This window comes from Sceloporus undulatus, chromosome 1 (assembly GCF_019175285.1).
Source record: "Sceloporus undulatus isolate JIND9_A2432 ecotype Alabama chromosome 1, SceUnd_v1.1, whole genome shotgun sequence".
Lineage (NCBI taxonomy): Eukaryota > Metazoa > Chordata > Lepidosauria > Squamata > Phrynosomatidae > Sceloporus > Sceloporus undulatus.
The window spans coordinates 280,560,937-280,577,556 of NC_056522.1; the positions used below are offsets into that span (position 1 = coordinate 280,560,937).

General features: G+C 39.7%; 1 protein-coding gene across 2 annotated transcripts in view; it reads left to right on the top strand.

The window, feature by feature from the left end:
• PARVA (parvin alpha) overlaps positions 1-16,620 on the top strand; it is a 117,792-nt gene that overhangs the window by 83,300 nt on the left and 17,872 nt on the right. For both annotated transcript variants that reach the window (XM_042452824.1, XM_042452834.1), the window contains exons 6-10: positions 1,797-1,912; positions 3,944-4,002; positions 7,098-7,117; positions 7,908-7,969; positions 9,089-9,157. In XM_042452824.1, the coding sequence (XP_042308758.1) occupies positions 1,797-1,912; positions 3,944-4,002; positions 7,098-7,117; positions 7,908-7,969; positions 9,089-9,157 (326 nt within the window). The remainder of the gene's footprint in view (positions 1-1,796; positions 1,913-3,943; positions 4,003-7,097; positions 7,118-7,907; positions 7,970-9,088; positions 9,158-16,620) is intronic.

The following is a 16,620-nucleotide window of genomic DNA, read 5'->3' on the forward strand; positions in this document are numbered from 1 at the left end:
ATTATTATTATTATTATTATTATTATTATTATTATTATTATTATTATTATGTATACCCCACTCTTCAGCCAAAAGGCTATTAGAGCAGCTTACATTTTTTAAAAAATTAATAGGTTTGAAACATCCAACCTTGGTAAGTGAAATGTTGTGTTGGTCACAGTCCTTTTTATGCAAATGAGGGATTGTTGAACCCCACCCCTTCCATAAAAAGCTTATAAAGTTTTTTCTACTGGAGTACATTGTGTGGCAGATTCAGAGAGGAATTTCTGCACAAAAATATGTAAGAACTAAGGATGCTGAACTTACCATCATACATTTCTTTTTTGTAATGGATACAAGGAATTTTCCTCCACTCTTAAAAAAATTGAGGTATTTCATTGACTCCTCTCTTATTTGGGTTGTTCAACAATATGTAGGCAGCTTAAAAGTTCAAAATGTTAGCAGCAGCCACCACCACAACAATAAGAACAACAGTATGCAAAGGGATCTTGTAGAACCTTTGAGACTAACGGTGTGAAAGAAGTTGTAGCATAGGCTTTTGTAGACTTGGGCCCGTTACAGACGGGCACCCTAATATGTGCTCGGCACATACTAGGGTTAGAAAGGGGCATCCTTTCCGGATGCCCCTAACCCTAGTACGTGCTGAGCGTGTACAAAATGGCGGTGCCCGTTCTACACGGGTGCTGCCATTTTGATGTCGCGGATGCCTAGCATCCACATGTCATGTGGCAGGAATGGCGCCATGAGTGCACCATTGGCGCCTTGTGGCGTCATTTCCGTGGCGCAAAAAGAAGCCACTTTTAGCGGCTTCTTTTTGCTCCACGAGGGAGCCTCGTGGTATGGAAGCTGCAGCTCCCTCACGGAGCAAGCGGAGGCGCTGGCAGACCGCCCTTTTTGGGTGGTCTGTAAAGGGCCTTGGTTTACAAAAATTATGCTACAACTTTCTCACAGTTAGCCTGTAAGGTGTTACAAGATCCCTTGTTCCAGACCAACACAGCCACACAATGTACTCCAACAATAGTTGTTGAAATGTTTTCAGTAACATCTATGAAACTGAATAGGTTAGAAACATAATAATCCAGTGTACAGGAAGCAGTAATAAGAAAGCTACTGCTAAAATATAGTTGAAAATTATTTTCTTTGATGCTAGGAGTTTGGTCATGGATTAAAAATTTCCTACAGTAATCTTTTTTATATATACCTTGCAGTCTCATTCATATTAACTATACATAAGAAACCTGCTGTGAATAAGCTACAATAACAAGAACTCTTAACAAGTTCATGAGGAATGTTTGAGTCATTCAGTTTAGTAAGTTATTGCTTAAGGGTACAGGCTAAATAGGCTCATTCATCTTCCTGCAGACATTGTGACACTTAAAAATGAATTAAGTGCATGTTATGAATACAGAAATATCCTTCTCATAGTTCATAAATCGACACTGGAATAGTGAGGATAAAGGAACGGCACAGGGAGTGCATAGACAGCACTTAATCCAGCTGCATAATAAAATCTGCCTTTTGAATCAAGTTTAGATTTCCATCTTTCAACCGAATGGAATCTAGGCATGCAACAAAAATCTAATCTGAGGAATATAGTTTATTCAGTTGTTTTCACAGAATAAGCTGATTTATGATAGGAAAAAGAAACAGAGGAAAATACCTTTTCAGTGATCTTTAGTGGGCAAAGATGCCAAAGGATAAAATATTGCACATAGTTAGGGAAAGGGGCACTGCATGTGAAAATAAATATTTATTTTAGTTTGTTTTACATAATGTGAGTTCTTAATCTATTTCAGCTGTCCATGCAAAAAGTCTAGTTGCAATACTACACCTTTTGGTTGCGTTGTCACAGTACTTTCGGGCCCCAATCAGACTGCCAGATCATGTATCTATTCAAGTTGTGGTTGTCCAGGTATGAATAATAGTTCTTTAAAATTTCTGTGCATTTTTAGGAGCTTAAACACTGTATAAAACCAATCAGTTTAAGATATTTGCATTGAATCTTGCTGCTATTTCCTCTGTATGAAAAAGACAAAAAGATCACATCTTCCTTAGACAAAAAAATACACTATTCTCATTTTTAAATGACATAGCAGCTTAACTGTAATACACTCTGCCCTCCTTATCCACAGAATTTTTTATCCATGGATTCAAGCTCCCACAGATTGAAAATATTCATAAACATTATAAATTCCAAATAGCAAGCCTTTATTTTCTATTTTATGTAAGGGACCCCATTTTTCTATACCATTACATTTAATGGGACTTGAACATCCAGGGATTTTGTTATCCACGGGGAGTCCTGGAACCAAATCCCAGTGGATAACAAGGACCCACAATCTATGGTCAAATTTGAGTTCAGTTTGTAGTACAAACGTACAGTAATCAAGAAATCGTTTTTGGAATTAATATAGTGGTCTTTTCAAATGGTCCTCCTGTAGGGCATGCAGTACATTATGTGGAATACTCTGTAATCAGTTTTTTTTCACTAAATAGAGGTTTAATAAATGTTATATGGGCAATTGATTGCAAATATAGGTATTTCATAAACTTGGTGAATGCCTGTCAGTCATGCTCTGTAATCTTAATCCTTATAAATAATAATAAATAATAATAAATAAAATTTTTATTTGTACCCCGCCCTTCCAAACGATCAGGGCGGCTAACAAAATGCACCAAAGTGCAAACAGCATAAAGGTTAAAAACACATATAACATAACAACAATCCTTGTTGAAGCTTGCTTTGCTTTGTTGTAGCAGTTTTGGTCACTCTGTATTCTTCCAGTAATGCATATGCAGAATGCATATGCAGAATTTTATATCACATCTCTCTCCATATCATCATCACCATCATCATCATCACCTCCTCCTCCTGCTGCTCCTGTGTTATTCAGCTAATCGTGTATTAGAGACTCTGGCGGAAAGATTTAGCTTGTTTGAACTATACACAAATTAAATCATGTTACTTGGATATACAAAACATAAAACTCCTCTCCTTGATCGAAGTGTATATCATACATCATTTTGTATTAGGTGGTGTGTTGATAAAGGAAGTTTCTGGGATGTTTGCACAGATGTGCTGAACTCCAGTATTTAACTTCCAGGCTCTTTACATTCCATTAGGAACCTTTACAGATTAAAAATGAATTCCATGACAACTCTGAACTGATTTTCTTGACAGATATGCCTAACTCCAACTGGTTTCTATCCACCCTCCAAAATAGAAGTGCAAGTTTATATTTAAATATGAGTAATAGGAAAAAGCCAAGGATGTAGCCATAGATAACTCTATCAATAACCGTGGATAACTGTAGTAACTGTATGATTGTAGGACTGTTTCACCTGTGCTGGTTGGAATTCAGATATTCCTACTACTAATTATTTATACATAATTATTTATTCATGAAAGGTTGTTCAGGCAACATTTCTGGGAAATATCTTCTGATTCTTTTTAGTACTGACAAACTATGAGAACAAGTTACCTATTGAGTAGTGTAATTTGCTATATTTGGAGAACAGTACCAGAAATGTCATTATGGTCTGATTTATGCAATTATCCATGTGTTGGTAACCCCAGATCTCCCATGAGGGAGACTTTTTAGCAAAACCACCCCAGTAATTAATAAAATGAATGAATTAATAAACACACTAGTTTTGCTTCTCTGATAGTTATGTGTGATGAATCACCACAATATTGTTTTTGTGGGTAAGAAACCAGCTGTTACTCCACCTGCAGCCTATGCTCCCTCAAAATACAATCTAGAAGGTTGGGAAATCTCTGGAACAGATTTAGTGGCCTGTGAAGGAGGTGCAGTGGGAGAAAAGGAAGTATCATGGAGCACAGCTTTGAATTTGACACAAACACACACAATGAATAGTATGTTATAAATACTATAAATTACAGTATAAATAGTATAAATGGAAAACCTCCCTTTTTTTCCAGAAACGTGAAGGAATCCTCCAATCCAGGCAAATCCAAGAAGAAATCACTGGCAATATTGAGTATGTCTAAACCTCCACAGACTGATGAAAATTCAAGCATTGCCAACATTTAATTTTTATTATCTGGGGTTCGAAGGGAGGGGGTTTTCTGACAGTGATTGAAATCCAGCAAATGTCTTCATGAACAAAAAGGCTTCTCTCTGTGGAACCAGAAGGGTGATTTCCTCTTCTTTCTTGCAGGACCGTCTATGCCCTGCTCTAAGAATGCTTAAGGTCCATCTGTTTCCCAAGTTGCAAACTTAATGTATATATTGGTCTATAAGTCTAAAAAACTTATGCCTCAAAATTGACTCCAAAATCCCAGGTCGGCTTATTTACAGAGTGGTATGGTAATATGACAGAAGTTCTTTCAGATTTCCCCAGTCAGCAGAACAATTTATTTCTCTCTCGGGCCAAGGAGAAAGAGTCCTGAGTGATTAATTGCTGTTAAACAGAGTCCCTCTGGCTGCCACTATCTGGGTGAAGGCTGAAACTAAAGTTGAAATGCTAAAGCAAAAAGCCTCAGAGTCTCTCCTGCTGTACACACACATACACACACTGAAGGAGCCTCCAAGTTTTACCTTGACTTATCCATGGGTTATGGCAAAATCCATAATTTTGGCCCCCAAATCTGTCCTTGATTTATATATGAGGTCAACTTATAGTCAAGATATATGGCAGATTTTACTAAACTGCATCCCAGAAAATTAAGGGGCAGTGCAGACTGACCCTGAAGGGGCAGCCTGCAGCCACCTCCATCTTCGCTAGATCGGAGCTGTGGCAACCACACACCACAACCCCAATGTGGCCTTTCTGCAGTGCAAAGATGAACTACAAAAAGTGGTTCCTTTTTACACCCTAGAAAGGGTGCTGTAACTGCCAGTGTTGTGGCTTTAGGGTACTCCTTTGGTGCTGAGTCATCAAAATACAGCACCAGAGGAGTGCCATGATTCCGCACGCCATGTGGTGCGGTGTTGTGGACACTATGCCCTGACTCTTCTCCCAGGCAGGCCTTAAAGGCCAGTCTTTACAGGCTGTAAGGGCTGTGCAGATTGGGCCAAAGGCTCTAAGGGGTTGTACAGTTTGGGAAAGCAGCCAAATGGCTGATAAGGCCAGCCTAGTTCCCAAACAAACAAACCCCCAGCTAGCAGAGTCAGTACAAACAACACAGTCTTTGAGTTTAAAGGCAGTATCAGAAAAAGGATTACGTTAAACGTTCTGAGATATTGGATAGATAGATATTAGATAGGCAGGTCGATAAGACAGCCCAAGGTCAAGTGTTCCAGATAATCAAGAGAGGTCAGTAGTTTAAGAAGCAAGGGTTTGGTCCACAAAGCCATTGGGGCTAGAGATAGTCTTTCCTCCAAGAAGATCAGATAATCACTGGCAATCAGACACACATGCTCCAGCTGCCTAAATAGGCAGGCAGCAGGCATTCAGGTGTGTATGATTACCAAATTGTTTCTGATAAAACCTCAGTGACCTTCAAAGGTCTTCACTTTCAGTTCAACGCTCCCTGAAGGTAGGCACAGTCCCCTGATTTTCCTCTATGTCCACAGCCTCGGCACCAGGCAGACTTGGGTGCTGAACCTCTGGAAAGGCCACAGACTCTGCTACAGGCTCCCCAATTGCAGGCTCAGGTCCCAGAGGCTCTGTCTCCTCCAAGTCATCCTCCAGGCTGGGCATGACATCCAGATTGGGGCAAAGGTATGGTGGGACATGGCCTTTTTTTGTCCAACAGTGATCCGGCCTGTAGAGAGCGCAAAAAGAAGCTGGAAAAACCAGCTCCTTTTTGTGCCCTCTAAAGGGCGTTATAGCCACAACTGGACAGCATGAAGATGCCCCTTTGATGCTGCACTGTTTGAATGCAGCACTGAAGGTGTGTCGTCATGGCACGTGCCATGTGTCACCCTAGCATGCCAAAATGGCAACCTGGCAGTGGTGTGAGGGCACTGAGTGTGTGGACGCTCAGCCCTGACTCTACCCACAGTCCAGTGCTTTTTGCCAGTCTGTACAGGGCCTTTGTTCCCAAACTGAGACTAAGTAACTGATCCCTTTCTTCCATTATAGATTTTGAAATACAGTAAGGGAAAATCTGCGTTTGCTCTCATCCCATTGGAAACAATGAGGTGCGTGCACGTGGCGGTGCAGTGGTGTGGGCACACACACCATTGTTTTTCTCCCCATGTAAACTAGATTTCACATATAGTGCACACATGTATGGCGTGGGCACACTGTATAAATGTTTAATCATCACCTTTCCCCTGCTTAAGTATCTTGTAGATTAATATTTGATTGACATGGTCCACCCTTGAGTGATACAGATTTTTGTGATCATACATAATATTGCCTACTGGTAATCAACAGAGGTCCAAAACACAATGCAGAAATAATCCAGTTTGAGACCACTTTAACTGCCCCAGCTCAATGCTAGGGAATTCTGGGGACTGAGGTTTTGTGAAACATTGAGCCTTCTCTGTCAGAGAGCTCTGGTGCCACAATAAACTACAGTTCTCAGGATTACCTAGCACTGAGACAGGGCTGGTAAAGCAGTCTCAAACTGGATTATTTCTGTAGTGTATTTTGGACCAGAGGCAGGGAGAATCCAGTTTATGCCCACCACACAGCTTTCCATTGCTTTTTTGAGTTGTTTACAATTTCATCCACACTCCTGGTGTTCTGTTCCATATTCCAAAGCCATAGCATCATTATCAGAAGGATATTTGTGTTGAAGAGATGGGCCTTTGCAAGACCAGCAGTTTGTCAAGAGTGAAAACATTGCCGATTTTCCCTAGCCCTACCTTGTATTTCTATTTAACGACTGGCCTAGATTCCACTGCCCATCTACAGAATCTGTCCTATTTTTGCTTAAATTGGATTTAAATAGGCAGAAAGAAATTGCAAAAGCATCCAGTTTAATTGAAGTCAGTGGAGATTATAGTATCTTATTGAAAAGCCTTTGGGGGACTTTACAGTTAGGATAAATGTGAAGCCATATATATGGCCAGGTAAATATTTACTCCATATATATAGTTTGCTTTCTGCACTGAAAGAACTATATTAAATTACTGTAAGTGTGTGTACACATATAACTGCATTATTTCTTTTTTCTACAGGGCATTGTCAGGACGGCATGGTAAGTCTCATTTGTTTCCAGCCTTTTCCATAGGCTTCTAAAGTGTTCTTCCTTTCTGTTGCAGTTGAATTTAGTACCAGCTAAATTTGGATTAATAATTTTCTTTAGCTTGTTCCACCATTAGGAATATGAAAAAATATGCAAAAAAAGAGGAACTGACATTTATATCTAGAGGGTAGTTTTCTGAATATGATAAATTCCTTTTATTTGTGGAGGCCCTTTATGCAATGTGGAACCTGGCATGGGGGAACACTGTTAAGACACAGCTTGATATACTACTGATATTCTTGCTCATTATTTATATATCACCCCTCTGAAAATTTCAGTTTCTTAAGGTAAACAATGGAACATCAATACTTACAAAAAAAACCAAGGCATATTGTGTAACTTTCAGCTTTTCTGAGAATGTTCAGTACATGTTTTAGAAGATGGTTTTTAAAAGCAAAGTACATACAGCACAGCAACAGTCTTGAATATCTAGTACAATTTTTAATAAATAATTTGACTGAAATGCTTTTTTTAAAGGGCTGTTTAGATTGTACCTATGATATTACACTCTTCCAATGTTCTTTTTTTCATGCTAACTTGCTTCATGTGCACACTGTAGTCTGAGAGAAAGGAATTTTTGATTATATTGAAATGTGAATTTGTAAAACAAAGATGGGAGATTATTTGGGCATGGGAAGTCTAGTCTCAATTAAGTGCAGGTGACAAGTCTGCTCCCATCCTGGAATTTTCATCCTTCAGCATTCCATTATCTAATAGTTTGTTGTCATCACCTGTATTTCAGAACGAGATGCATTTGACACACTGTTTGATCATGCTCCGGACAAACTTAATGTTGTAAAAAAGGTTAGAATTTTGGTGTATTTTTTTGAAAACATTGAAGTTGGCAAGAATTCCACATTGCTCAGCTCTTTTATTTTTGGTATTGCCTAGTAGATGTTTTTCACTGCCTAATTTGAATTTATTCAAAATATAAAAATGGATACAGAGAAGTTAGTGGGATGGTTTGCACTTTGTAACTTGATGCATAAGAGGAACTACAGCTGTAAACCGCTTTGATCTGTGGAAAAGCGATATACAAATAAAATTTATTATTACTATTAACTCTCTTGTATTTCATTAAAAGAATCAAGCAGTTTTGTCCCTGGAGGTTTGGGGTATTCTTTTTCTTGTTGCTGCAACCACATTGTACAGTGCGCCCACACCATATGCGGGTGTGCCACACACAGCTTCCAGCCTATGTGGAAGTTGTGCGGGGGGGAACAATGATGCATTTGCTCATGGTACGCATGCCGCACCGCAGGCTTGCACCCCATTATTTTTAATGGGGCATGAGCATGTGTGCTTTTTCCCTTGTGCAGGGTAGTCCGGAACGGATCCCCCGTGTAAGAGAAGGGTCCACTGTAGATTGTTTCCCCTCTGTGCTTCACGTTTTCACTGTTTTAATTACTGTTTTTAAAATTATTCCTTATTGAAATGTTTGTAATTGTTCTGACATGTGTTATATAGTTTTACTGTATGTAAACCGCTTTGATCTGGAGGAAAAGCGGTATATAAATAAAAGTTTTATTATTTGTTATTATGTATAGTGCCTCCTTATACAAAAGTATACAACTTCTGCATGACTTCCTCAACCTAGTGTTCTTCAGAGTGCAACTCCTACCATAGAGAGTATGAGGAGGCTAGTTCTCACCCTTGCTTTAAAAAGTATTCTGAAGGTCTTCATTATATTGCTCCTGCAGTAACCATACAGATTTTAAAGTATAAACATTTCACAGCAGTGTATACTTTTTGTTTGCTCTCTTCTCGTGGTCTTAGAAATGGTTTTCCTGTCTGTAATCAGCTGACAGGATATAAATAAGAATATTCTGAACTTTAGTGTTTGCATTTGTTCCATTACCATATTTTTTAAAAAAATTAAAATGTGCTGATCTAAAAGTTGCTGAGTATGTTCTTTATTTTCAGACCCTCATAACATTTGTGAATAAACACCTGAATAAGCTGAATTTAGAAGTTACAGAACTAGAAACCCAGGTAGGATCACATTGTTTTATCTAGAAGATGGGAATATTACTACCTTGTGTTCTTCTCCTTTTACTTTTTGTGTTTGCAGATTTCTTCTGTCTCTTTTTTGTGGACATACTATAACCAGTTTCCTATGACATCAAAATTCAGCAGCTACAGTTCATACTTTAACATTGGTTTGCCAACCTACTTCAAATGATGATTTTAGTTCAATGAGGAAAAAAAGAGGGCATGCCCTTCAACTGTCATAATTTGTTCAGGATCATTTTGATTTTCTGGGTCCTAACCCAGGGGAATTGTTGCTTTGGTATTGTCCCATGTTTATCCTTGCAAAGCAGTGCTTTTAAAAAGACATAGAATATTGTCTTTCTTCTTCCAAGTAGGTGAGAGTGAATTCCTTAAATTCCTGAAAAACTGCTCCCAGCAAATCTGTAGAGTGGATTGTGCTGAGAGGTGTTGCGTTGCTTAGATTCACATATTGAGGTTTATGGCTAAGTGTATAAATGTGAGTTGTATGAAAACTGTTCCAAGTCTTTTCTGTGTTCTGTTAGCCTGCCATTTTTTCTTAATAAATGCTGATTATTCTTTTGTTATTTCCTCTATCTCACTCTTCCCCCCCCCCCCCCATATTAACATGACAACCAGAGGGCCTTTGCACTATCTCCTGAGAAGGGTGAAGGGGCAGCTTGGTGTGAAGCATTATATAGGAGATAGTGTTGCCTTCTGCTGTAGCATGCATGCATTTGATGGTTGCAACAGCAGGCAAAATAATATGTAGTAGAGCTCTTAATCCTAAAATCTGATTTCTGTTTTGTCACTGGCTAGGGAGTCAATATCAGAAGCAGCTCTAGGAAAATCTCATGCAAAGGTCTAGTAAGTCACCAACACATTTCAGCCTCCTGTCAGAAAAAGTGTTCTTTGTGCTCTTACCGTATAGTATAGAGGTGGGGAACTTGCATTGGTGCTGTGAAAGGACTACATTGCCTCCCCCCTCCCCGAATCCACCAGAACCCTCATACTGACACAGTTGCCACTGAGCTACCAAATACACACTTTTTGAATTGAAGTAAGAAACATAGTCCGCATGTTTCCTCTTTTTAGGTTAAAATACAGTTTTGGTTTTTGGTCTACTGCAGCAGTTTTGGCAGGGGTAGGAGGAATGAATTCTACTGAAATAAGCAGTGGCACTTCAGGCAAGTTGTCTATCCTTTGAATTGTGGTCATCCACATCTCTTCATGTTTGCTCATAAAGGAGTTGGTTTCATTTGTAGCAGGGACCACTGGAGACATGGGATTAGATCCGGACTTAAGCCATACTGGGAACTGACCTATTGAAACTGATTGGAATTTATTTTTTATTTATTTATTTGCTTCCCAACCCACCAGGGCCTGCCAGTGGATACACAGAAATCACAGAGGAAAAAAGCTAAGAGCAAATTGAAATCCTTCTTCTGATCTTTAAAAAGAATCTAAAATCATCCCTAAAATATTTTTAAATTATTTAGTCACATCTTAAGAAAGTCCCTCTGAATTCTGTGCCTCTGCTTTCAGGGCAATTAAGTTTAGATCAAAATCACAGCATGTTTAGTTTATGTACAAATACAGACATAGACTAGAGGTGGAGACCAGCAGCCTGCACTCTGCAGACATTCTAACTCCCATTACATCCCCAGGTAGAAGCACCCTGAGAAAATTCCAGCCCACAGGTAACTCTGCTCCGTATCTACTCCTGTGAACTTTTTCCAGAACTTCACACAGAGAGCACATAGAAACACAGCTCCATTGCTGTGCAGAGAGGGGAAGAGGTGTGACACTTTCTCCAAGCTCTGACAGCTTTACATTCCAGAAATTCTAGACCAATCTCTCTCTCATTCAGATCACTGGAGACCAGTCTCCAGCTGTTTTCTAACCATTAGCTTCCATTACAAAAGCATTTACCAGCCATTGGGCCTTAACAAGCAATTTGCCTAACAAAAGGTACCAGCTCTTTTATTTTCTGTTTGCAAGCTGCAAAATTAGAGAGTTCACAGGAAAATGGTAGGTTACAAAAGAATGTTTTCTTATGGGAAAGGAGGATATTGTGAGTGCAAAACAGTTTGTTTGTACACCTTTCCCTCTCTTCGTAAAAAACATGAAACAGTTTTTCCCCCCTGCAAAATGTAATTAGCACACAGATGGTGAGTGAACTACCCAGTTTTATGAACTGCAAATAGGAAATGAAAGGGTGTCACTGTATTATCTCCATAGCTACCACTAGGGATGGGAGAGAAAGCCATTGGTTTCAAATTCCCTATGAAAATACCGATTTTGTACCTCCTGAGGCTACCAACAGGATGAAGCACATCTTACCTCAGAAAGGCATACATTTACAAGCCTTGAAATGCAATTCAGCTAAGAAAAAAGATGAATAAAATTATGCAAAAATTTGAAAATATGAATGACTAAAAATGCAGATACAGATATGCCACACTAACAGAGTTGGTGTGCTCCTGGAAATCGCTTTTAACAGAAAATTTGATACCAGAAACAAACCTAAAATGGAAAGAGTAGGAATAGGTTCCTACACCACAAAAAAGATAAGTTCAACATGTGGCAGGAAACTTTTTATTCAAAAGTAATAATTTGCATGTGTGAAATGAAGCAATCAGATGAGGAATGTCTTGTGTATCTAAACAAAAACATTTTGAACTTCCTATAGACCATTTAAAGACTTCTTCCAAAATGCAGGGTTGTCTGCCCTTTCATTTCTTTTCTCATGTTGCATCACACTTAAACTATCTAAATGAATCCAGTTTTCTTAGGCTTCCATTTAAGGACTTGAGTGGAGTCACTGAAAACCTGATCACAAAGGCCACTAAATTGTTTGGTGGATTTTTATTTGAATTTACTAAATGGCCAAATACAGCTCCCCCTGCATGTTTTCTGGTCACAAAGTGTTAAGCTATACCCTACTGAGTTGGGAGGGTCTTTTGGAAATTCCCTGCAACCATTTCTTGTCTCTGTGTCCCTCTTGCAGTGAGAGTTAATCTGTTCAGTTCTGAAAATACATGTATGCTTTAGTTCCAATAAGACTTTATTAGCAATGGAATCTCCTGCCTGCTGTGTTAGAGAGAGCCAGCCTGGGATAGTGGTTTGAATATTGGACTACACCGCTGGAGAAGAGGGTTTGAAACCTTGCTCAGCCATGGAAACACACTGGGTGATCTTCAGAAGTCACACTCAACCTCAGAGGAAGGCAAAGGCAAAACCCTTCTGAACAAATCTTGCCAGGAATACCCTGTGATAAGTTCACATTGGGGTCCTATGTCATTTCTGTCATAGGTCAGAAATTACTTGAAGGCACACAACAACAACTGCCTTTGAAAGACTGCATTATGTGTTTTGCATATTTTGGCTGGCCAATAAAGGCATCATTCCTTTGTGGATTTTGTTTTGTTTTGCTGTATGGCCAGCATGGCTACCCCTGAATATGTTCCCTTGCCTCAGATATAGAGATGATTCATGAATACAGCTTCCAGTGTGAAACTTTTCTCTTCCATCAGAGGAAAGGAGTTAGAGAAGCAGCTCACATCTAGCCATGTGTGCCCAAAAGCCTTGATAAAAAGAAGCTTCATTCTCAGAGGCTTTTTAAACTGATGTATGCCTATATTTGAAATAGGCTAACATACGTACTTTACTCAGTAGGGAAAATGTTTGCGGTGGGGGGATGAATACATTATGAAATAATATTCATGATTTTCCATGCCAGAAATGGTAGGTCTTGGAACTAGATACATAACTGGAACAAAGTATAGATGCTAGTGGGATTCTGACAATTGCAATGAAGGATGGCACATTTTCATACCCCTACCACACATGTGGGCTACCATAGGTAGCCAGTTTCTCCTGTGTAGTAAAGAGTTACTTTCTCTTGACATAAAAATCCCTTCAAAGTACCACATTTACAGAGCTTGGGAATAACTAGTTATGTGTAATTATAGTTTTTTTGTGGCCATGTTCTAGAAGAGTTTATTCCTGATGTTTCGCCAGCATCTGTGGCTGGCATCTTCAGATTAATTAATTCCTTTGTCCAGTATCAAAGGTATGACTATAGAAACATTATGACTGTGACTTATTGAAGAATAACTTCACTCTTTTCGAGGTGTAATGGTAACTTTTCGGTTATAAAATAGGCTTTTATAACTACGTCAGTGAATATCAAATAATTCATGTACTGATGGATACTGATCCTTGTGCTCAGTCGTGGGTGTTGACTCAAGAATGAACTACACAGGAAGACAGTGTGCTTTGTAGCATAGACTCCCAGCTTATAGCATTAATGGTTTAAAGTGAATTAAAAGTTATTCATTACATTTTAGAAATGGAAAAGCAAGGAATTGTTTTTACAAAACTAATTATCATGGAAATGAACTACTTAGGAGGGCTTGGCACTGCAACTAATCACTTTTTAAAAAGTAGTTTCCCAAGCTCTGCCATATATGAAGCATTAATTTGCAGAAGAAGGGGAAAGGAACATGTTATTTTCTTATTAATCTTGTTTGCATTATGGAATGCCAAGTAACAAAATAAGAGATGTAATGAATTTAGGAGATCATCACAGATTCAGTTCTAAAGAACTAGCTTCATCAAGTTTTAGAGGCTAAAGTCCATGAGGTTTGAAAGAGGGGAGGCTGTTTTTACACAGAGGATTACACCAATGTTAGCACCAAAGAGGCTTTTATTAAAGAGCATTATTAAATATTACACACACACACACACATACACACTCACACATTTGGAGCTATTTGAGATTTGCTGTTGCCAGTGGAGCCAATTTAGACTTCTTGTTGGGTGATTACTTACAATGCTTGTTATTTTATACATAATGAAGGGCTAAGAGAGTGGTTTTTGCCATTGCCATGAACAGGCAAGCTATTTTCTCTGAGCTTCACATGTCAGTATGCAGATAATAATAGTGATTTATTTTACAAGGTTAATATCTACAAGTGAAATGTTGTGAACATGAATCAAAGCAATTGTATTATAGTAGTAATAGTAATGGTGGTGATGGTAGTAGAAGTAAAATGATTTAGCTTCAATTTGGTACTGCACTTAATTTCAGATTATTTGTTTATTATTTAGTGATATAAGAACTTGCAGCTTATCCTTCTGGTGCCTCCCTCCTACTGAGGACAGGTAACAAAAATTAAAATACATTTATTGACTAACAGTAGAAAGATAAAGCAGATGAAAAGAATTAAAACAGTTCATAAGGCAACTGCCTGCCTAATTAAGAAGGTCTTCAATGTACAGCAAACTGCCATGAAAGAGAATGCCAATCTGGCAGGGAAAGGATTCCACAGTTTAGAGGCAGTCACGGAGAAGGCTCTTTCTCCTGTCCCCATCAGTCATGCCTCCCCCACAGCTGGGACACAGTGAATGGCCTCTGACTCCAGTCTTCAGGTTCAAACAGCTGGCACCCTAAGGTATCCAGAACCCCAGCTGTTTAAGGAAGAACATCACAAACACTTTGAACTGTGCCCACAAACAAACTTGTAACTGGAGCAGCTTTTGCTTCCTTACATGAGCACCTACCAGTGTTTTAGCTGCTGCCTTTTGGACCAGTTCAAATTTCCAAAGTCAGTTGTGCAGAGCAGTGCTCAAAGTACTGGTCCACAATCCATTAGCTGCTGGTCCCTGGAGCGTTTTCAGGAAAGAAAGAAACAACTTTAGCCATTGAACACAAATATATTACCAGCTCCTCTCACACAGAGGTTGGGAGAACTACCATTTTGCCAGATCAGTTGTCTTAAGAAGCTTTGATGTAGAGCACATGGGAGTAACCCATATTATTTTAAGGCATCTGTTACCAGGGTTAGGCCTGGTACAGGAGATCTTGCTTATATAAAATATTATTTGTATGCCATCCTATAACTGTACTCTCAGGATGGTTTACAGCAAAGATGAAAAAATGCATATAATAAATAAGCAAAGCTCATATGAACAGCAATAAAAATCACAGCCCATTTCTTGGGGAACATGCCCTATCATTTCTAGCCAACAAAGGTCCAAACACACTGCAGAAATAATCCATTTTAACTGCCCTGGCTCAGTGCTAGGGAATCTTGGGAATTGTAGTTTATTGTGACACCACAATACAGAGAACTTCTGAGAGAAGACTAAATATCTCACAAAACTACAGTTCCCAGAATTCCTATCAATTAAACCAAGGCCATTAAAGTGGTCTCAAACTGGATCTTTTGCAGTGGTCACACGGGTGGTCAGACTTCGTCCTCTGTTCCCCTATCTTTTGGAGTTCCCCAGGGCTCTGTCTTGGGTCCCCTTCTGTTCTCTCTATACACACTGTCCCTAGGTAAACTCATCAGTTCTTTTGGTTTCTCCTATCATCTGTATGCCGACGACATTCAGCTGTATCTCTCCACCCCTGACCGTTCGACGGGGCTTGAACAGCAAGTTTCTTCTTGTCTGACTGCCATCTCTCAGTGGATGCCGCTTCGGCGCTTGAAGCTCAACATGTCTAAGACTGAGCTTCTTGTCTTTCCACCTAAACCCACCCTTCACTATTATTTTTCTGTTTCTGTCGACGACACTTCTATTCAACCGGGTCATCAAGCCCGCAGTCTTGGCTTCATTTTTGACTCTTCTCTGTCATTTATTCCCCAGATCCAGGCCACCGCCAAGACCTGCAGATTCTTTCTCCACAACATTGCCAAGATCCATCCATTCCTCTCAGCCTCTGCTGCCAAGACTCTGGTCCATGCCCTAGTGGTTTTGCGACTAGATTATTGTAACCTCTTTCTGACAGGGCTTCCTCTTTCACACCTCCATCCTTTAATCTCTGTCCAGTATTCAGCTGCCCGTATTGTCACATCCGCTCGCCGCTTTGATCATGTTTCTCCTCTTATCCTCCCTTCATTGTCTCCCCTTCCGCATCCGGTACAAGCTTTTGTTATTGACTTTCAAAGCCCTCCATGGATTGGCCCCTCCTTACTTATCTGACGTTCTTTCTCCTTACATTCCTATATGCACCCTCCATTCTGGTAGTCAAGGTCTCCTGTCACAGTGTAGGACTACCACTGCCCCCTCCCGAATCCGTCCCTTCTCGCTTGCTGCCCCTTACTCCTGGAACCTTCTTTCCCCACATACACACTTCATCACTTCTCTACCCAGTTTCAAAACTGAGTTAAAGACTATATTGCTTAGAGAAGCATTCCCAGAGGCGAGCCCCTCTCTGACCCAGGAAGCCTCCTTTTAACCATCCATTAAGAAGCCAAGTCCTTCCTCCAGTCGATCTGCCTTGGTCCAGGCCTCGGAGGTGGAGAAGAACTGCAGGACCTGATCCCATTCGGCACCACCACTCCCTTCTCCTTTTGTGTTGTGTCTTCTTCGATTGTAAGCCTGAGGGCAGGGAACCGTCTAACTAAAAGATTGTATGTACAGCGCTGTGTAAATTTACAGCGCTTTATAAATAA